The sequence below is a fragment of the Sorex fumeus genome, unplaced genomic scaffold, assembly GCF_029834395.1.
Source record: "Sorex fumeus unplaced genomic scaffold, SorFum_2.1 ptg000125l, whole genome shotgun sequence".
Classification (NCBI taxonomy): domain Eukaryota; kingdom Metazoa; phylum Chordata; class Mammalia; order Eulipotyphla; family Soricidae; genus Sorex; species Sorex fumeus.
In genome coordinates this window covers 2,590,067-2,611,422 of record NW_026606182.1, presented here as the reverse complement: position 1 = coordinate 2,611,422, position 21,356 = coordinate 2,590,067, and the positions used below count along the sequence as shown (strand labels likewise).

The window sequence follows — 21,356 nt, the reverse complement described above, 5'->3', positions numbered from 1 at the left end:
CCCTCTGCACCAGCCCCCCGGGGAACACAGGGCTCAGCCCTTCACCTGGGCAGTCACCTGCAGGGGTGGGGTGGGGCGGGCGCAGGGCGAACACAGTGGGGCTCAGGCCTGCACCCCAAGGCTTAGGTGCTTCTGCTCGCCCTAGGGAGAGAGAGACTGGGGGTACCCAGCCCTCGACAGGGCCCCCCAGGGAAGCCGCTGTACATGGTGCCCACTGGGTCCACTCGTTCCCCCCGTCCTGTGTGGCCAGAGGTAGTGGGGGTCCGGGAGGGGCCTGAGGGCTCCCCACCCCGGATTCCGCTACGCGACAGGACCCCGCCAGCCCACCTGCGCCCCTGAGCTCCCCAGCCCAGCCCAGGCCCCGGGACGGGCTGGGGGCAGCGGGGCAGGGAGCAAGGCTTGGGGGGGGGGGTTGCTGGCTGAGGATCCCAGTGTCCAGGATGAAGGCTGGAGCCGAGGCTCCACCTTCCGTCCTCCCCTCCCTCCTCCCCTCCCCCTCGCCTCTCCCCCTCCCGCCCTGCCCAGCCTGCAGCCCGGCTCGGCGCTCAGTCAGTCTCAGGCTGGCAGGCCCGGGGGGCTGGTGCTGGTGGTTCGCGCTCCCTCCTGAGTAGGCCGAGGTCCCAGGCTCGGGGGGTCCCCCAGCCCCTCCCTCCCAGCCCCCCAGCGTCACCCCCCCAGCCCCCGAGCTGGACCGGACACCTTGGGACACGGTGTTCCACTTCCTGAGGACCAGCCCCCGCCTGGACGAGCGGTCGGAGGAGGTGAGTCCGCTGCCCCGCCGCCGCCGCCCCGCCGGGTGCCCGCGGTGGGTTGGAGGGGCGCGGGCCTGGGACCCCCGGGGCCCTGCCCGCCTCCCGGGCCCGGGCAGAGGTGCGGGGGAGCGGAAAAGGCGGGCAGGGCGGCGGCTGCCAGGAGGCAGGAGGGGTCCCGCGTGCCCGTCCCCTCCACCAGAGCCGCGCGCCGCGCGCCCTGCGCCCCGCTCCATCCCCGCGCGCGCTGCCTCCGCAGGTGGGCGCGGGACCCTTGGCCCGGACGGCGGCGGCGGCGGCGGGCCCCGGGCAGGCGGCCGAGGGCGCCATGGCCGAGGAGCAGGACCTGTCGGAGGTGGAGCTGAGCCCCGTGGGCTCCGAGGAGCCGCGCGGCCTGTCCCCGGGGGGCGCGTCCGCGCTGGGCCCCGACGGCGGCGGCGGCGGCGGCGGCGCGGGTCTGCGCGCCAGCCCGGGCCCCGGCGAGCTGGGCAAGGTCAAGAAGGAGCAGCAGGACGGCGGCGAGGCGGACGACGACAAGTTCCCCGTGTGCATCCGCGAGGCCGTCAGCCAGGTGCTGAGCGGCTACGACTGGACGCTGGTGCCCATGCCCGTGCGCGTCAACGGCGCCAGCAAGAGCAAGCCGCACGTCAAGCGGCCCATGAACGCCTTCATGGTGTGGGCGCAGGCGGCGCGCCGCAAGCTGGCCGACCAGTACCCGCACCTGCACAACGCCGAGCTCAGCAAGACGCTGGGCAAGCTCTGGAGGTGAGCGCCCGCCGCACCCCAGGGCGCCCCGACGGGGCGGGGGCAGTGGGAGACGCGGGGGACAGGGGCTGGCGGCGCTGGCGGGAGAGGGAGGGAAACTGAGGCAGCCCGCGGGGGAGTCCGCGGAGGAGGGGGGATTCGGGTGAGAAGCCGGCCGGGGGGCTGGGGGGATTCCCGGCCCCCCGGGGAGGGGCGGGCAGGAAGCCACCCGCCCGTGGCCCCCGCCCTCCTCCTGTCCCCGCTCGGCGCCATCTTCCCTCCGGGCCCCACCCAGCCTTGGGGAGCGTCTTACCCCCTGACGGGGGGCCCCGAGCCCCCCCGTCACCAGGCCCCGCTCCCTTCCTAAGGTCCCCCGGAAGCCCCAGTGCCTTGACACCAGCCCCAGGCCCCGGGGAAAGCCTTGGGGACAAGGGACACGTCCCTCAGGACGGGGCTCAGCCAGTGCCAGGAGTCCTGGGCAGTTCTAAGAAGGAGTGGGGGGCTTAGCAGGGACCCCCCCAGGAGCCGCCTGGGGACACAGAGGCCCCGGAAGGGGGCACTGAGCAGCCCCTAGAAGCCTAGGACCCGTCTGCCGAATTTCTTGAGCCCCGGGAGGGGATGGGGCGTGGGTCACTCCTGCCCTCTAAGGCATGGGCCAGGACGCTACGGGGGACCAGCAGGGACAGGAGGGGCCCACACTGTCCAGCCGGGGTGTCGGGGGTTGGGGTCCCCAGCCCAGCCCTTTGGGGTGTCCATCCTGGGCAGCCCCAGGGTTGGCAAGCTTTTGCCCCACCCCTGCATCGGGCCAGGATTTTCGGGGCCACAGGGGAGTGGGAGGTGCAGAGAAGAGTAGTGGGAGAGAAGTTGACTCCACCCGGGGACCCTAAGCAGCCCCCACACTCCCCCCGGGGCCCTCGGCTTCTCCCACCACCCACTGCCAATGCTCAGGACCTGCCCCTTGCTGTCCCTGTCCCCCGCCTCATCCCCCCCCTAAGAAACCGGGGCCTGGGCTCCCCCACCCCCACCCCAGGACAAGCCCCTGCCCCCGGGGTCCCTGTGTGGGACCACTGGGGAATGGCGCTGCTGGCCAAGGCGCTGACCCAGGGCGGGGGACAGGCCGTGCGGGGGTCAGAGGTGGTGCCGGGGAACCTTGGGGTCCCCCAAGACTCTTGATCCCCAGGCAGCCAGGAAAGGAGAAGGTTTGGGGACCCAGAGAGGAGCAGGAGCCCTGAGGCCGCAGGTGGACCATGGCGGGCGCTGGGGCCAGACCCCGGGGTCAGGCTGGACGGTCCAGCCACCTGGAGAGTCTCAGAGCCAAGAGCCAGATGGGAGGGTCCCCGGAGAGGCCTCTGAGGGCTCTGCTGCCTGTTGGGAGGGGCAGTGAGGGTCTGCCGGGGAGCCCCCGGGAGTCTGTCGGGTGGGGTCCCCCCTCCCTGTCCTGGCCAGCTCATACCTGGTGGTCAGCCGGACGGAGGGCTGGAGCCCTGAGGCTGCCTGCCCCCCCCCGCAGTTCTGGGCCCCCAGACTCGCAGAGGGGGCCTGGGAGCTATTCCATCCCTCACTCCCTCACCCCTGTGCTAGGGTCTCCGGTCTCTCGGTCCGCCGGGAGGTGGGGGGGTGCGGAGGCTGGAGGACACTAAGCTGCCCAGGAATGCTGGAGAGAGGCGAGGCGGTGCCTGGTGTGGCCGTCCCCGCAGGGGGCAGCGCAGCCCCCCACAGCACCCCTCATGCCTGCAGCCCCCCCTTGCCCCTGCCGAGTCCGACACACACGCCCTCCTCACTCGGAGCCTTAAATATCGCCTAGAGGGCTAGAACCCGGGCCTGTGGGGGCCCCCGGCGGTGCTGACACTGACCTGGCCAGGGCTGGGGCCAGCTGTGCCCCTGGGTGAGGCAGTGAGGGTGCCCGTGGCCAGAACTCCCAAATCACGGTTCCACACAGCCCGGGCACCCCACACCCTCCCGGCCCGCCCAGCGCTCAGCCTCTCCCTCCCGCTTGGGCCGAAAGCGCCCAACCCGGGCACTGGCTCGCTCGCCACAGAGGGGGCTTCTCCCACTGTGGCCATAGGGGGGTCCCGGGGGGCCTGGGGGGCCGCCGTCCGCTTGCTCAGTCCCTGCTGGGGGCAGCAGCTCTCAGCCTGGGAACTGCCCGCGCCCTCTGTCCCGATTTATGGGTTGTTTCCTTTTAATTTTTTTTCTTTTTTTTTTGCTTTTTGGGTCACACCCAGCGATGCTCAGGGGTTCCTCCTGGCTCTGCACTCAGGAATTACTCCTGGCGGTGTTCGGAGGACCCTATGGGATGCTGGGAATCGAACCCGGGTCGGCCACGTGCAAGGCCAACGCCCTTCCCGCTGTGCTATCGCTCCAGCCCCTTAATTTTTTTTGGGGGGGGAAGAGCAGGGAGGGTGTGGAATCTGCCAAGGGGAGCTCAGGGGCCCTCAGGGGCCACTCCCGGCAATTCTCAGCCACACCTGGGGATGTTGGGGGGGACTCGTGGGGGTCTGGGGGGCGGGGGGAGCCGTGCTCCCTCCTAGTCCCCGATTCCACGACACCCACCTCCTCCCCTGAGAGGCCCCGGGTGCCCCCCAGGGTGGGCCCTGCTCCTCCCTCCGTCCCGTCCCCCGTCAGCCCCAGCAGGGGGACAGATACTCACGGCCCCCCCGCGCCCCCCAGGCTGCTGAACGAGAGTGACAAGCGCCCGTTCATCGAGGAGGCCGAGCGCCTGCGCATGCAGCACAAGAAGGACCACCCCGACTACAAGTACCAGCCGCGGCGCCGCAAGAACGGGAAGGCGGCCCAGGGCGAGGCCGAGTGCCCGGGCGCCGACGCCGAGCAGGGCACGGCCACCATCCAGGCGCACTACAAGAGCGCCCACCTGGACCCCCGGCACCCCGGGGAGGGCTCCCCGCTGTCAGACGGGAACCCCGAGCACCCCTCAGGTGAGGCCGGGGGCCGTGACGGGGGGGGGCGGTTGGCTCGGGAGGGCACAGGCACTGAACAGGGTCCCCCGGAGCCCCCAGGAGTGAGCCTGGAGCATCACCGGGTGGGCCCCCAAACCAAAGCATGGAAAGTGGGGACGGGGACAGCCTGCTTCAGGGTCCGGGTCCGTGTGGCAGAGGCGAGAGACGTTAACTGCGTGCTGCGTGCGTGCTGCGTGCGTGCTGGGTGGATGCTGGGTGCTGGGTGCTGGATGGTGCATGTTAGGTGCTGGGTGCTGGGTGCTGCACTCCGGCCCATCCACGACACTATGGCTCCTCCTGACCATCACACCCCGGGGAGGGGGACACGGAGGAACTAGGATTTCTGCAGAGACGGGAACTGATCCCCTCAGCCCCCCCACAACAAGCCTGGTGTACCCCCCACCCCCACTGAGGACTCCGGCACGGGTCCAGGACAGCTGAGTCTAGTTTTTCTGTTTTGGTGCTCGGGGCAATGTCACATGCTGAGGCTCCACTCAGCCCCCCCGCCTGGCCCCCATCTCTCAGGCCCCCACCTTTGGGTCCCCCGACCTCTCGGACCCCTCATCCCTCAGCCCCCAGCACCCGGGGCTGCGTGCACGGAGGACTCAGCCCTGCTTCCCGAGAGCCCCGTCCGCTGCCCCTCCCCCACGAGGACCCCTCTCAGGGGCTCCCCACCCGGCCCCCTTGGGTGAAAGCAGGGGTCCTGAGACCCCGCCCGTCTGCAGAAGGGAGCAGGGGGCCAGGCCGGATGGCTGCCAAACAGTCCTAGGAGACCCCTGGGGCCGGCTGCTGGCCGGGTGGGGGGCACAGTCTCGGGGTCCCTCTGGAGGCTGCGGCGTCCCCCGGCCTGACCGCAGCCCACGCTCTCTGTCCCCCCCCGCCCCCAGGCCAGAGCCACGGCCCCCCCCACCCCTCCGACCACCCCGAAGACGGAGCTGCAGCCGGGCCGGGACGCCAAGCGGGACGGGCGCTCGCTGGGGGAGGGCGGGAAGCCCCACATCGACTTCGGCAACGTGGACATCGGCGAGATCAGCCACGAGGTCATGTCCAACATGGAGACCTTCGACGTGGCCGAGTTGGACCAGTACCTGCCGCCCAACGGGCACCCGGGCCACGTGGGCAGCTACTCGGCCGGCTACGGGCTGGGCAGCGCCCTGGCGGTGGCCAGCGGACACTCGGCCTGGGTCTCCAAGCCGCCCGGCGTGGCTCTGCCGGCCGTGTCGCCGCCCGGCGTGGACGCCAAGGCCCAGGTGAAGACGGAGACGGCGGGGCCGCAGGCCCACTACGAGCAGCCGTCCACCTCGCAGATCGCCTACTCCTCGCTTAGCCTGCCCCACTACGGCTCGGCCTTCCCGCCCCTCTCCCGCCCGCAGTTCGACTACGCCGACCACCAGCCCTCGGGACCCTACTACGGCCACTCGGGCCAGGCTCCCGGCCTCTACTCGGCCTTCTCCTACATGGGGCCGTCGCAGCGGCCGCTCTACACGGCCATCTCCGACCCCAGCCCCTCGGGGCCACAGTCCCACAGCCCCACGCACTGGGAGCAGCCGGTGTACACGACGCTGTCCCGGCCCTGAGGGCCCCCGCCCCTCCGGCCAGCGGCCCCCCACCCCCCCAGGGCACCCCGATCCCCCGCCCACCACAGGCCTGGTGGCAGCCGCAGAGGAGACGGAGCTCGGCGGGGCCGGGGCTGGGGGGCCGTCCTCCCGGGCCCCTGCTCGGGGGAGGGGGAGGGGCACAGGGCCCCCAGGATCGACCCCTTAGCCCCGGACCCAGGCTGGCGAGTGAGGGGGCTCCCCCACCGACTGGCCGGGGCCCTGCCTCCGAGGGGCTCACGAGGGCCCCCCAGGCAGGCGGGCAGGTCCCACTCTGTGTCCAAGGAAGGGCGGCCCGCCGGCCCCCACCCTCTCCTCCTCGCCGAGGCGGGGGGCAGGCGCTCTGGGGTGGGACAGACGGGTTCAGAGCCCCCCTCCCGGACCTCCGACTTCCCCCTTGCGGCCCCTGCTGTTGTCAGGCCCCATTCCTGTTGGGGTGGGGCCACCCCGGCTTGTCGGCGCACACTGACCCCCCAACCTGGACCCGCCAAGCCTTCGCGTCCCCCGCCCTGAATAAAGTATGTAGCCTCGTGCCCCCCACCCCAGCGCGCGCCCCCATGTAACGCTCCCCGCTCCGTCTTATTTATCTGTAGCTCCGGCCCGCCTGGGCGCTCCCCCCTGTTAACTGCAGTAAGCGACCCCGTAATAAAGCGAGAGGCTGCAGCCTCCCTGGCCTGTCTCCCGGTCTCTGCTCCCTCGGGCCCAGACGCCGCCCGAAGCGACCATCTCCCCGGCCAGAGAGCGACCCACCCCACACAGAGCTGCCGCCCCGCACCCAAGGACAAGCACCCGAGGGACGGGCGTGAGGAGAGGCGGGTGCCGCCTGGCACCTCCCCAACAGACACCCCCCACATGCGTACACTGCATGCACACATGCACGTGTGCATGCCTCCCACACGCACACACATGCATACGACATACGTGCCACACAGCACACATCCCACACACGACCTAGTATGCAATGCCACATGCTCACATAATGTACACTTTCACATACATCCATGCCACGTGTACACACCACATACAAATATGCACCATACATGTACACATGCCAGGGTACACGAGCGCGCACACACATGCATGACATGCCCACCTACGCCTATGCACAGCCCCACACGCACACATAACCCACTCGCTCCAGGGTGCTACAGTGTGTCACACACACACACACACACACACACACACACACACACACACACACGACACCCCCTAAAGTGTAGCACTGAGGACCACCTGGGCTGTGAGGGTCAGAGAGCCAGTGAATGGACCCACCCACCCTCCAGCCAGTCTCGCCCAGCCTCTGAGTTTGGGCGGTCATGGGCGCACACGTGTTACGGGGTTGCAGTCTTCGGGACTGGGGAGCATAAGCACCCCCTTTCTGGGTACTGAGAGCCGAGGGTGACGCCCGGAGCACTTAGAGCGCCAACGCCCGCAGTCACCAGGCCTCCCCATGGGCCCCTGTGGCTCTCGGAGCCACCAGGGCTGACTCGGACACTCCCCTGTTGGTGTCTCGCCAGCTCCCTGCCCGTGTGAAGCCCCCGGGATCATTTGCCAGCTCCCCCGGGACTCAGTTCTGCCCACACGAACATCCTCATTCAAGGCAAAAACCCGCCAGGACGCAGAGGCAGGGTAGGGCCACACTGCGCGTGAGACCCCGAATCCCACCCCAGCGCCAGTGCCCCGCCGAAATAAAAAAAAAAAAAGAAAGAAAAAAAAGGAAATGGAGACGCCCCTGCCGCCCATGTGCAGCAGTGCACGGCGGGGTGGGGTGCTCTGCCATCCAGTGCTCGCTTTGAACGCTAGGTCTCTAAAGGCCCGTCCTGGGGCTGGTCTGGGGCCACAGGTGAGCGCCTTGCTTGCAAGTGCCCAGGGCTGACCCTGGCACTGGTGCTCGGACCCGCCAGCATTGTTGGTCAGACCAGCCAAGTTCATTTGCAGAGACACCCTCCCCTTGAGGCAGGGAGACACCAGGGCAGCCAAGTCCCTGCTGGGACACTCCTGAGAGGCAGCAGGCACGGGCGGGCAGGACCTGCCTCTGCTGGAGTCCAGGCGCTGTCCGTGGCCGTCACGGAGGGGGCCAGGAAAGCCAGTGGACTTGGCCTGCCCCGAACCAGACGCGGCCCGTGGGCCCCTTCGGCTCATAGGCAGCCTGTGGGCATCACACCTGGTTCTGACCCGAGGGGCAGACGCACAGGCCGCGGGCTCGGTGAGGGGGTGCCTCGCTGCACGGTCTCCCGCGTGGGTGCTCTGACCCGGCCTCCCTGGGAGGGGGCGCCTACGGGACGCCTCTGCACCCACCCACCGCTCCTGCTCAGGGGGGCTCCCAAGGGTGGAAACACCCGCCCCGGCGACCGCCTCACCAGGACTGCAAGGAAGTCTGGGGAAGGGGGAGCCGCGGGGGTCAGGCGCCCCCGAGAGGCCGGAGCCTCACACACACGCCTGGACCTCGGTTGGGCCAAGGGGCCACGCGGGGCCCAGGAAGGCCCAGGAGGTGCACAGTGGGCACAGCCGAGGTGGGGGGGACGGGGACACCCCTTCCCTCCGTTTCCCTAAGGGTTAACCCTCCCCACCCCATCTCCGTTTAATCACATCGATACGGGATGGCCTGGCGGGAACAAAGGGGCCATTCAGAGAAACGGGGCCGCGAGAGTGACCCCGCGGGCCGGGGCGCGGCCTGGGCACGGGCACAAAGGCGGCGTTTCAGAGCTGAAATTTCAGCACCCAACTTGATTAAAGAATTCCTCAGGCTCGGAGGAGGGCACCGGGGGTGCGGGTGCCCTGCGCCCCGACTTAACTCCTGCACGGCAGCCGGCCGGGCCCGCTCCACGGGCGCGCCTCCCGGCCGTCCATCGGGGCCCCAGGTCCTGCTGTCCACGTTCTGGAACGTGCGGCCAGCGGAAGGCTGGGGTAGCCACTCCCGTCGCCCGTGGCACCCACATACCCCCTTGTCCCTGCGGCCACCTGCTCCCCAGGGAGGGGCGGTCACGTGACTGGCCTCCCAGAAGGTTCTGGAAGAGGACTTCAGGGGACAGGACCCATCGGACCCTGAGCCGAGAAAGGGCCTCGGTGACCCCTGAACTGCCCGGTGACTGTCCAGCGGGGGCGAGGCGTGAGGCGGGGGCGGGGAGCACCGCATCCCCGGCTTCCTGCTGGGCCCGTGTTCCTGTAAGGGGACCCCGGCCTCGATAAGCGGCTGAGGCAGGTCCCCGGGAACAAAGGGCGGCTTGATGGGACCTGCTCTGTGATACTCCTGAGAAGGAGAAGCCCCCGCGCCGGCCCCCTGCAAAGGAAATTGGGGGTTTCCCTAGCAACCGGCTCCCCGGGCACAAAGGCCTGTCTGTGTGCGGGGAAGGCAGCTGAGGTGTCTCCTGGCCGACTGCGGGGACCGGGGAGGGGGGCCCGGGGGTGGGGGGGGGGGCGGCCACGGGCCGGGACAGACGAGGGCGGACGAGGGCCCGGGAGGGAGGAAACAGTTTATTCGGGCGCGGGGCGGGGCTCAGTCGGTGATGATGAGCTCGTCCACGCCCCAGTCCTCGTAGCTCCCGTCCGGCAGGTATCGGCGGATGATGATGGGGATCTTGCGGGCCCTGTGCAGGGGAGAGGCCGGAGCGTGAGGGCGGCCCCGGTTCTGCAGCGGAAGGAATGGGGGCGGGGGGGGGAACTGCAGAACCGGGGAGGCGGGGAGCAGGAGGACGGGGTGCAGGGCTCTATCCTGGGGGAGCCCGGGGGCAGAAGCGGGAAATCCTGAGGCAGAAAATTGGCAGCAGGTCCCCTCACGTGCCCCCCACGTCCTGGGAGTACCGCCCCCCCCCCAATCTGGCCCGCCTCAAGAACAGACCAGGGAGCGAGAGGAAGCGGGCAGGGAGAGCCCCCAGGGCAAGAGCACTCAGAGTGGAGCAGGGAGCACAGAACAGGGATCTGGGGGCAGGGATCACGGGGCAGGGTGCTTACTTGAGCTCCTTCATGGCGATGAGCAAGGGGTCAGTCTCGCCCTCCAGCTCCACCATCACGGGGGCGCACATCCTGCGGGGGGGGGGCAGGTGTCAGGGAGGCGGCGTGAGGAGGGGAGGCCCAGCGGGGAGCACCTCACGGACAAGAGCAGCCCCCCGAAAGGTGACCTGCCGCAGCCGCAGAGCCCCGGACCCAAACATGCCCCGGAAAGCACCTGTCCTGTCACGCGGTCGGTCGGCCCGGGTTCCAACCCCGGCCCCCCAAAGGACCCTGAGCCCACCCAGAGTGAGGCCTGAGCACGGCTGGGTGTGGCCCCAAAACCAAAAACGAGAGAAATTTTTACCTACAAGGGCCAGTTCACTACCAGACCCGCCTTGCTCCCCAAACCCCGGCATCCTCGGGTGATGGCCAAGTCGGGGCGCAGGGCCTCGGCGGCCAGGCAGGGCCCGGGGCTGGAGGTGGCCCCAGGGGCTCCGTCCCCGCACAGCCCCAAACTGTCAGACCCCTCGAGCACAGGGCTGGGAGCACTGCCAGGTGTAGCCCCCGGCCCCTGCGCGCCGCGCCCCCACAGCAGGCAGAGTCTGCCATCAGTGGCAAGGAGGCGGCCTGAGCTCCCGTCCAGGCCCAGGCCCCATGGCCTCCGGGAGGACCTGGGTGGACACAGCCTGCTGTCCATGTGACACGGCTCCCCTCGGCACAGGAAGTGAAGCCTGCCAACGGGCACCACACACTCTGGACCCCATGGAACATGAACACACACATGAACACACACACACACACACGCACGCTGATTCTGGGTCACCTCCTCCAGGGAGCCTCACAAAATGATTCCAACTCAAATTCTCACGAACCCGCCCCCCAGCCCCATAACCATCGGAACTGCGATGAGGACGTGTCACCTGCAGGTTCCAGAGCCTTCCCCAGGCCCCCGGGAGAGCCGGGTCCCCGACGGCTGACCACCAGCCTCTCCCGCTTACACCACACACCTGGCTCCGTTTCTCATGAGGCCGATTCGGGTGGTTTCCCAAAGCCTGAAAACGTCCCAAGGGCCGAATCCGAGGGTCTCCCGCTTCCCCTCTCCCTGAGTGCTCCCCCTCTGAGGGTCCCCCTGGCCCTCACTGCAAGCTGTAACTTAGGGCCTGGAAGGAAAACCCGCAGGCCCTCGTCCCTCCCTGTAGGAGGCCCCAATGGCCACCAGGTGGTGCTGCGGGGCTGGGGAGGGGGCGACAGGGCCCGGGGCTGGGGCTCGGTGTGGTTGTGGGGGCCAGGCCAGCCCCCAGCACTGCGGGGTCCCCATTAAGGTGCTCCAGTGCCCTGGGGCTTCCAGGGGGCCCGATAACACTCAGGGGGTGTAAAATCTTAGCACGCTGAAGGTTGTGTGTTCGCTGAAGGTTGTGTGTTCGCGGGGTCTCTGGACGGCTGTCTCACCGCCCGCGTTCGGTGCTCTTGAGCCGCTGTGTGTGGCCTGGATCAGGACAGCCTCTCTCTCTCAAGCTTGGGCCCCTCTCGCTCTGACTTTGGATCTCTCTCTGAGCTTACAGTCTTAGTTTATATAGCAATCATGAAGGGTGGTGACAAAGGTGGGTTGAACATTGACAAATCAACAAAGAGAGGTAAGACCACTCCTGGAGGAGATTAACTCAAGGATAAAATCTCATCTAAAGAGATTACTCCAGATTACTAGGAGATCTGCTCAAGGGCGGGATCCCAACGAGGGTGTGTTCTTTCCTCAGCTAGTAATCTACTTAAACAGTTGTAGTAAATCTACTTCTAATATTTCCAGCAATGCCATTCTGTGTGAGCACAGTAAGAGATATAAACATCCCATTATACATTCCGCGGTCCTCAGGCCAGGTAAGTCTTCCTAGCCCCAGACGGGTCCTAGTGGGTCCTAGTCTCGTCATTACTCACTTTGGATCTGACAGCATTTGTTCATGAGCATGCCCTCAACTCATAGTTGAGTATCGTGGAGCTTCAGCCTGGCCCATTTCGATGCCAAGGTGGCTCACAGCTTGCCCTGGGCCCATTCAGTCCCTCACTGGGACCCTGCCTTTGGGGTGCTAGGAACTAAGGGCAACTGAGTCAAGAAAGCAGATGCCCAGGAGTAAATATTATTCGGAGTCAATCAACTCCCAAGTTACAAAGCATAATATTAACTGTCTTCCTGTGTCCACACAGAAAGGACATTGCTTTAAGGTAAACCATTCAAAAGACACAAGGAGAGGAGAAAGGCAATATTAGCTTATAATACAAGTTCAGTGCCCTGGGATGGGTGTGACCCGATAAACCTAGGCTCCCTGAGGAAGGACAAAACAGTGTTATCCTACAGGGGGGCGCCCGCCCCAAGGTGGGGAGATGCACGCTCTCCTCTCCATGGGACGGGTGACCCCAGGAGTATCCCTCCTGCGTGTGGCCACGAAACGGAGCCACAATGTGTGTGTGTTGGGGGGGGGGGGGATGCGCCCCTGGCCACGCTCCCCCAGAGGACGGAACGGGAGAAAACCCCAGCAGCTGACAGCGAGGAGCCGCCCACCAGCGGGAAGCACCGGAGAAGTCCCAGCCGGGCTCAGGGAGGGAGCCTGTCACTGTGTCATCCTCTGACCCAGCCAGCAGGGGACAGTGGGGCTCGGCCTCTCCCCTCCCTCCCTGCAGGCACCCGGCGGGCAGAGGGCATGGCAGGCCGGCCCCACGATACCCGATGCCTGCCACCCAGGTGGCAGGCTCGCTCCCTGCACTTGTCTGGGGGTGGCTGGACAGACGGCTACCTGGGCAAATGCAGGGGTCAGTGGATGGACGGACAGACGGACAGACAGACAGACAGACAGACAGACAGACAGCACTCGGTTATTCTCTCCGCCCCTATGGCCTGGCCCCAAACAAGGCACGGCGAGGGGGCTGCTGGCGTCCCAGGGGGGCGTAGCTGCTGGGCCCCTGGAGTCTAGAACCCCGCGGGCCCCACCGCCTCCCAACGTCTCTCCCAGCCCCGCACGCCGGCGCCCTTGGGTCAGGCCTCACACCCCTTCCCCATGGACTGGCAGGGGGCGCCCGACTGGCAGGGACGGGACAGAACACGGCACCCAGAGTCAGGGGACACTCACGCAATCTGCAGGGCGCGGGTGCCCAGCACGCGGGCACGCTCGTACTTGGTCATGTAGGGCGTGGTGATGCGCTTCTGGTTGGCCTGCGGGCGCTCGCCCGAGGGGAGGATCTCCACGTTCTCCTGGCCCTCCTGTGCCCAACACAGAACAGAGGGGAGGCTTAGAGGGGAGGCTCAGCGAGCGGCCGGGTGCTACGGAGACACTGAGCCTCAGGACAGAGGCCCTGAGCGGATAACAAACCAGGCACAAGCGCCCTGTCCTGTTGGGGAAACTGAGTCATGGGGGGGAAACGACGTGGCCTTCACCTTGCACAGGGCCGACCCAGGTTTGGTCCCCAGCATCACAGAGGGTCCCCCAAGCACTGCCAGCAGTGACCCAGAAAGAAAAAAATATTTTTTTTTTTTTTGCTTTCTGGGTCACACTTCGTTTGGCACTCAGGAATCACTCCTGGTGGTGTTCAGGGGATCCTAAGGGATGCTGGGGATCAAACCCAGGTGCAAGGCAGACGCCCCGCCCACTGTGTTATCGCTCCAGCCCCCCAAAAACACTTTTTTAATTAAAAAATGAATTTAGGGGCCGGAGCAATAGCACAGTGGGTAGGGTGTTTGCCTTGCATGCGGCCGACCTGGGTTCGATCCCTGGCATCCCATATGGTCCCCTGAGCACTGCCAGGAGTAATTCCTGAGTGCAGAGCCAGGAGGAACCCCTAAGCACTGCAGGTATGGCCCACAAAAGGAAAAGAGAAAAAAAAAAGGACTAAACTAAAAACATCATCATAGAAGGGTCAGAGACAGGACAGGAGGGGAGGCACTGGCCACGCACGCGGATGACCCCGGGTCAGTCCCTGGCCCGGCACTGTCCCCTCCCCGCAGAGCCAGGGGCCACCCCCAGGCAGGGGGCTGGGCGGCCAGGCAGGAAGCCCGCGTGTGAGCAGAGGTGGGGCCGGGGCGAGCAGCCCCCTGGAATACCGACCTCCTCAGCGTTCTCCAGATCATCGAGCCCCTCATCCTCCTCCACGTCATCGAAGTCATCGCCATCAAAGCTGCGCAAGGGAAAAGGGCCTGTGAGAGCACTGCGCGCCCTGAGGAGCACGGAGAAGCCAGAGCACAGCACACAGACTGCCCCCCCCGGCCCCCATGTTCCCACTGCCGCTCCCACCACTCACACAGATGACCCAGGGATCGCCCCACCTGAAACAAATGGGCCCGTAACAGCACTGTGGGGAGGGCACCCGCCTTCCATGCAGCTGACTCAGGGACACGGGTTCGATCCCTGACACCCCATATGGCCCCCCGAGCACCACCAGGAGTGATTCCTGAGCACAGAGCCAGGAGTTTCAGCCCTGAGCACCACCAGGTGTAACCCCCCCCCCAAAAGCAACAACAAAATTTAAACAAACAAACAGAAAAATTTAAATAAAAAAGAGCCGGAGAGATGGGATAAAGGGTAGGGCGCCTGCCTTGTGTGCTATCCAATCAGGAGTTCTATGCTGGGCATCCGGTTCCCCAAGCACTGCCAGGAGTGATCCCTGAGCACTGCTGGGTGTGGCACAAGAACCAAACCCCAGACAGGCCAAGCAGAAGGCTCAAAAGACAGGAACAGGGACTTGCCACGCCGGAGTCCCACGCTCTAACCCTGGCACCACATGGTCCCCCCCAAAACTGTCACTGTCACTGTCTTCCCATTGTTCACTGATTTGCTCGAGTGGGCCCAGTAACGTCTCCGGTGTGACTTGTTGTTACTGTGCTTGGCATATCTAATATGTCACGGGTAGCTTGCCGGGCTCCCCGAGAGGGAGGAATCAAACTCGGGTCAGCCGTGTTGGCCGCATGCAAGGCAAACGCCCTACCCGCTGTGCTATCGCTCCAGCCCCAAAAACCACCAGGAGCAATTCCTGGCACCAGGCTGGGCAAGGCCCCCAAGTGCATCACTGGATGTGGCCCCATACAACACTGTCCTCCCGTCATTCATCGAGTTGCTCGAGCTGGCACCAGTCACGTCTCCATCGTGAGACTTGTTACTGAGTTTGGCATATCAAATATGTCACGGGGGGCTTGCCAGGCTCTGCCGTGCAGGCAGGATACTCTTGGTAGCTTGCCGGGCTCTCCGAGAGGGACAGAGGAATCGAATCCGGGTCAGCGGCGTGCAAGGCAAATGCCCTACCCGCTGGTCCCGTATAAAAACAAGTGAATTAAACAGGAACCCAGAAGACAGCTGAGCAGCCCAAAGACTTGGAAGTGACTGAGCGGCTTACAGCAGTGCCAGGGATGGAACCCAGGATCAACCACAGCAAGGCGGCCCCGCCTGCCTGGGAACCCTGTCTCCTGCCCAAAATCCACTTGTCAGGGGCTGGAGAGATAGCACAGCGGGTAGGGCGTTTGCCTTGCACGTGGCCAAACCGGGTTCGATTCCCAGCATCCCATAGGGTCCCCCGAGCACCGCGGGGAATAATTCCTGAGTGCATGAGCCAGGAGGAACCCCTGTGCATCGCCGGGTGTGACCCAAAAAGAAAAAAAAATCCACTTGTCAAGGCGCTTGCTGTATCCTGGCTGGAGGGACTCCCAACCCCCTCTCCACACACTATCCAGGGGGCTGTCTGGACACCCTCATACCCGGGGCTCCTTCTCGGGCTCCTGGGCTGGTGCTCCCACGGCACCCAGCACCCAGCACCCAGCGCTGCAGCCCTGGCCCTCAGCCCCCAGGCTTGGCCCCTCTTCGGACAGGTTCTCAGTCCTAAGGAACATCCTCACGCTGGCAACTGCTCCGTTTTCCGAGATCAGACTTGGAGGAGAGGGAACCCGCCGGCCCAGGGCAGGGGCAAGGGGACGGGGCCTCCCCACGTGCGTCCCCCGGGCCACCTCCCGCCTCTGACGGCCTTGCGCCGGGGTTCGATGCCGGGCAACCCACGGGGTCCCCAGGAGCCCACCAGGAGGGGCCCCTGCACGCAGAGCCAGGATGCGCCCCGAGCGCCTCCAGGTGTGGTCCAACCCCCCCCCCGCCCCCCACCCCAAAACAAACCAACACAAAAAATCAAAAACCGCTGCTCCTGGGGCCCCAGAGCGGGCTCCCGGTTTCTCCCTCCTGGGTTCCACCGGCACGACCACCCGGCACGACCCCGTGGCCCGGGCTCAGGGGCTGCCCCACGGGGGGCGCGTGCAAGGAGCGCGCGGGCTCGGCTCCACGTCCCCCCGTCGTGGGTCCCCGGCGGCCCCCGGCCCCGCGAGCCTCCTCCCCGCCAGACTTCCTGCCTCCCCCGCCCCTCGGCTCCCGCACTCACTTGTCCTCGTTGTCGGACATGACGTCCGCGCCGAGCGAGCCCCCGCGAAACGCGCGCCCCGACCCCACGCGCCGCCACTGCCGCCACCGCCGCTGCCGCTGCCGCCGCCGCCGCGCGTTCTGCGCCTGCGCGCTGACCCGGCGGCAAGTACTTCCGGGGGGCGGGCCGCCGGGGGGCGGGTGTGCGCGTGCGCCGGGCGGCGCGTGCCCGTTCCTATGGCAACCAGAGCGGCAGGCGGCCGGGCACGCGTTGCTTGCTGCCCGGAGCTCAGCGTTCGGCTCGGCTGGGCAGCGGCGGCGGCGGCGGCTGCTCCGCAGCGCTGTGCTCAGGGTCCGCGAGAGTCAGAGCCGAGCTCGGGGTGGAGGTGAGGCTCCTGGGGTGGGGGGGGCGCGCCCCCGACCCGCGCTGTCCCGATCTCTTCCCTCTTAAGCCCACCGCCGCCCCCCCCCACCACCCAGGGGCGTCCTTGCCATCGGAGCGGAATGAAGTCGTTCCTGTGTGTCTGTCTGTCTGTCTGTCGGTCTGTCGGTCGGCTGGTCAGTCTGGTGTTTCTGCGATTCTCCCGCGCTCTGCCCCTCGCTTCCAGAGTTTTGCCTTGGGAGTGGGGAGTGGGGTGGGGGTGGGGGGCAGCAGGGACAGGGACTGGGAGACGGGGTGTGTCATGCGGTGCCCCCCGCAGGACCTTCCCATGGCTTTCCAGCAGAGAGTGGAGGCAGTGAGCAGAGGTGCAGACTTCCCCCGCTGCCCCCCGCTGGTCACTTTCACCCCAGGAACCTGCAAGCTGCTCAGAGGTCAGTGCCCCAGGGCGGGGTGGGGGGTGGGGGGTGGGGGGGTGTCCTCTGCCGACCTGTTCTCCCTCGCCGGGGCTTAGGGGTTGCTGTTTTCATTTCTCAGATAAGAAACCATTGGGGTTCAAGGGTCCGAGTGGTGATGGGTACTTGGGGGTAGGGAACTTGCCTTGCACGTGACTGACCTGGGTTCATTCCGCGTGCAAGGCAAACACCCTACCTGCTGTGCTATCACTCCAGCCCCAAGAGTAACTCTTAAGCACCACCAGATGCAGCCCCAAAAGGAAAAGAAGAGGGAAAAAATGAATAAGAAAAATGTACTGGAGGGCTGGAGAAATAGTACACAGAGCCCAACAGTTCAGCTGTACTGGCCATCCTGGTTTGATTCACAGCAATGCCCAGTCTCTCAACAGCACCGAAGTCCCCCAGCACTGCCAAGTTTGGGTGGCCCAAAAGATACCCTACACACACACACACACACACACACACACACACGAAGCTTGACATGGGAAAGACTAGTATAGGATGGGAAAGAGGGACCCAGGCGTTTTCGCTTCTGTGAGGCCTCCTTCACGCGGGTGTAACCCTCTTTGAGGGCATCAGGCCGAGCTAAGTGCATCTACCTGTTCTCTGGGGCTCTCAGGAGCACTTTAGTTCTTTCTTGTGTTCTGGGCCATGCTGGCAGTGCTCAAGGCATACTCCTGGGGCCCGAGTGATAGTACAGAAGGTAAGACACTTCCCTTGCACGCCGCCGACTTGGGTTCCATCCCCGGCATCCCATATGGTCTCCTAAGCACTTCCAGGAGTGACTCTAGAGTGCAGAGCCAGGAGTAACCTTTGAGCATCGCCAGGTGTGACCCCCAAACAAAAACAACGGCGTACTCCTGGCTCTGCACTCGGGTTCCTCTTGATTTACTGGGGTGACCATGTGGAGTGCTGGGGATCAAACCCGGGTCAGCCTCCTGCAGGGCTGATGGCTCCAGCCCTCAGAAGCACTTTGCCTTGCAGCCATGATGAAGAAATCCAAACTGACCAACTTCCAGCAGCGCCACCTCATGGACACGGTGAAAAGTAAGAGGCAGCTCACATAGGCAAGGAGGAAGACACGCTCCAGGGGTTGGGTTTGGGAGGGTCCCACCCAGCGGTGTCCAGGGGGTCAGACCAAAGTGGATTTCCCACATGACTGAAACCAGCTCTTCGAACCGTCTCCCCAGCCTTGAAGAGCTATAATTTTAGTCATTACATTTTGAGGTTGGTTTGGTCTGGGGGCCACACCCAGCAGTGCTTGGGACCTACCCACTGCTCTCCTGGCAGTGCTCGGTGCCAGAGGTCAAGCCTGCATGCAGAGGGTAGATGCACTAGCCTTGTGAGCTCGCTCTCCCACCAACAGGGTTTTTTTTTGTCGTTGCTTATTTATTGCTTTTTGGGTCACACCCGGCGATGCTCAGGGCTGACTCCTGGCTCTGCACCCAGGAATTACTCCTGACAGTGCTCGGGGGAACCATATGGGATGCTGGGAATCGAACCCGGGTTGGCCGCGTGCAAGGCAAACGCCCTACCCGCTGTGTTATCACTCCAGCCCCCAACAAGGTCTTCTTACTTTTTCTGTTTGGTGGGGGGAAGCCTGGCCACCCCTGGCAGTGCTCAGAGGCTGTTCCTATCTCCCTGCTCGGGCATGACTCCTGGCAATGCTCTGAGCCAAAGAGGAAGCCCAGCAGGTCAAGGAGGGGGCGGGGCCCTCTCTGGGCGGGGCTTCTGGGAGAAGAGCCAATCAAGCTCGCGATGGGACTTTTCCATGAGCCCAAGCCTGGAGCTGGGGTTTCTGCAACGATGCCCACCACCCCGCTCACCCCCATCGCTGCCCATCTGGAGAAAGTACCAAGGCTTGTTGTACAAGAATGTTTATTGCAGCATTGTTCGAAGTAGTAAAAACACATCGGAAACCACCTGAACATCTGTAACAAGGAGACTAGTTGAATAAATAACTTATCCATCCTAAGGGCTAGTAGCATTCAGCTATAAAAAAATAAGTTATATAGAAATGGGCCGATCTGAAGGGCGCCCGTGATAAATTAGGCGGAGTTTATTACTGCGCGTGATCTAGTGTGATCCAGTGTTTGAGAAGAGATTCCGGCACCTGGGAAGAGCATTGGCGAGATCTGGAACTGGACCCCCACACAGTTCGGCACTCGGTGCAGGGGGCGGGGAGGGTGCCCCCCACTACAGGCAGGCAGCGCTTCTACACACAGTTCAAAGACAGCCGGGGCCCCCGCCTGGCCTTCCTTCCCCAGGAGGGGACCCTCTCCCGCTCCACTGCGGCCCCACAGCCAGCCAGAAGGTCCTGCCTTCCAAGGAGCCCAGCGCCGTCATCTACCTGCCCCCCATCCTGCGTGCCCGCTCCTGCCTCCGGCCGGCCAGCATGTGCCAAGCCAACGGGGCATACAGCCGGGAGCAATTCAAGCCTCAGGCCACCCGTAAGTCTGGGACCACTCTGGGAGGAGATGGAGGTTCAGGGACAGAACACACACAACACACACCCCACACATACACACACAGGTGAGCAATCTCTAGTGATCAACAGTAATGCTCTGGAGCTTTGGCACATGTTAGATTGGGGTGGGCGGTGTCAGGGTGCTGGAGGAAGCAGTTCAGTGATAAGCATGTTTCGGGAGGCTGGGAGACAGAGTACTGGGTGAGGCACGGACCTTGCACATGGCTCCCCAGGCCTATTCAGCACTGCCAGGAAGAACCCCCAAACACAGAGCTGGGGGTATTCCCCAAGCATCACTGAATGTGGCCCCCACACCAAAAACGTTTGCCAGGCTGAGAGAGAGAACTCACTGTTCTGTACAGAATTCTGGGTTCCTCTCCTGCACCACAGCCCCTGAACACTAGTGGGAGTAATCCTGCACCCCTGCCACCCCCCCTCACACACAAACCTGGGAGTGGCCCCAAGCACCACCAGGCATAACCCCAAAATCAATCTGAAAAGTGCTTCCCAGAACCCCAGGTACAGCTCACTGTCCGGGTCTCTGGTGAGTGGGACTGTCTGGTCCTAACTCGGTCCCCAGCACGCAGCCCGCAAATGTCTGCACCCCTTCAAACTTGGCCCCTGACCTACCCTGCCCCCCCCCACCAAGGCACCACATGGCCTCACACCCCCACGATCGAATCCCAGGTCCCACTGCACCAAAGCTCCCAACCCAACCTCTTCCCGGCAAGCTCCAGTACCCCCGGCCACATGGGGGAGACCCTTTTTTCTGGTCCCCTAGGAGACTTGGAGAAGGAGAAGCGAAGACTCCAAGACATCTTTGCCAACGGGAAGGAGTCCGAGCCCCGGAAGAAGAAGTCCGCGCCCCCCAAGCAGCAGGATAAAGCCACCCCCGAGCCAGACCGCTTTAAAGAGCGTGAGGCCCCCTCCTCCCACTTCCATGTGTGCGCGGCCCCCGGGGGCGGGGGCTCCCCAAGGGCCACCAGCGAGGAGCAGGGCGGCAGAGCTGCCCGCCTGACCACGCGTCCCCCTGTGTAGTGGTGAAGGAAATCGAGGAGAGGAAGGATTTCCTGAGCGACATGGAGGCCCTGGGCCAGGGCAAAGCGTTCCGGGCCATCATCCTGGCCGAGATCTCCCAGGTGGGGGCGCAGACCCGCGAGAGGGGGACAACCGATGGGGCCAGGGCCCAGCTCTCCGCGGGGGCGGCCGCTCCAACCCCGCCCTAATGCCCCGCGTCCTGCCCCTTCACCCTTGGCAGAAGCTGCGGGAAATGGAAGACATTGACGCCAGGCGGAGCGAGGAACTCCGGAAGGCCCTGGCCGCCCTCTAGCCTGTCCCACCCTGGCCTCCAGCCACGGCCACTCAGCACTGCCCAGGCCTCGAGACCTCAAAGAACCGCCCCCCCCCCCAATCACCCCCAGCCACGGGTACCCCCGTGTGGCCCTGACTCGCCTCCCTGGGAAGCAGGCCCAGTACAGGGACACTGAGGACACGGGGTGGGGGGCCCAGGGGCCCGGCGTCCCTACAACCTCCTGTCTGCACGTGCTGTCCTGCATCTGGGGTGAACAAGACTCTTCCTCCCACCCCAGCTCGGATTAAGGCTCTTTCCCTGGTCTCCGCGCACACCAGTGTTTTCAGAGACAGAGCGTGCGGGTTCGAGGCACACGGCTCTCTCCAGCACAGGGCTGCGAGCCGCGAGCCTGTCT

At 65.2% G+C, this 21,356-nt stretch overlaps 3 protein-coding genes across 4 annotated transcripts in view; 2 read left to right on the top strand and 1 right to left on the bottom strand.

Moving 5' to 3' along the window:
* Positions 1 to 513: 513 nt before the first annotated feature.
* SOX10 (SRY-box transcription factor 10) lies at positions 514 to 6,034 on the top strand. Of its 2 annotated transcripts, XM_056137587.1 has the most exons (4): positions 514 to 761; positions 1,009 to 1,514; positions 4,164 to 4,429; positions 5,338 to 5,921. In XM_056137587.1, the coding sequence occupies exons 2-4, from the start codon at positions 1,078 to 1,080 to the stop codon at positions 5,775 to 5,777; spliced, it is 1,143 nt and encodes a 380-aa protein (XP_055993562.1). In that variant the 5' UTR covers positions 514 to 761; positions 1,009 to 1,077; the 3' UTR covers positions 5,778 to 5,921. The 2 variants fall into 2 exon arrangements, with proteins under 2 accessions (XP_055993562.1, XP_055993563.1); XM_056137588.1 differs by lacking the exon at positions 514 to 761 and having other exon boundaries at positions 4,164 to 4,444; positions 5,345 to 6,034.
* A 3,475-nt stretch (positions 6,035 to 9,509) lies between these two features.
* Positions 9,510 to 21,356, bottom strand: part of POLR2F (RNA polymerase II, I and III subunit F) — a 23,397-nt gene continuing 11,550 nt past the window's right edge. The window contains exons 2-6 of the mRNA XM_056137600.1: positions 16,372 to 16,395; positions 14,067 to 14,136; positions 13,095 to 13,225; positions 9,997 to 10,068; positions 9,510 to 9,632 (exon numbers count right to left, since the gene is read on the bottom strand). Of these exons, the coding sequence (XP_055993575.1) occupies positions 9,542 to 9,632; positions 9,997 to 10,068; positions 13,095 to 13,225; positions 14,067 to 14,136; positions 16,372 to 16,391 (384 nt within the window). The 5' untranslated portion in view covers positions 16,392 to 16,395 and the 3' untranslated portion in view covers positions 9,510 to 9,541. The remainder of the gene's footprint in view (positions 9,633 to 9,996; positions 10,069 to 13,094; positions 13,226 to 14,066; positions 14,137 to 16,371; positions 16,396 to 21,356) is intronic.
* On the top strand, positions 17,020 to 21,049 carry CUNH22orf23 (chromosome unknown C22orf23 homolog). Its single transcript, XM_056137593.1, has 6 exons — positions 17,020 to 17,162; positions 18,168 to 18,230; positions 19,451 to 19,633; positions 20,432 to 20,566; positions 20,689 to 20,789; positions 20,909 to 21,049. Exons 1-6 carry the CDS (start codon positions 17,033 to 17,035, stop codon positions 20,978 to 20,980), a joined length of 684 nt encoding a protein of 227 aa, XP_055993568.1. The 5' UTR covers positions 17,020 to 17,032; the 3' UTR covers positions 20,981 to 21,049.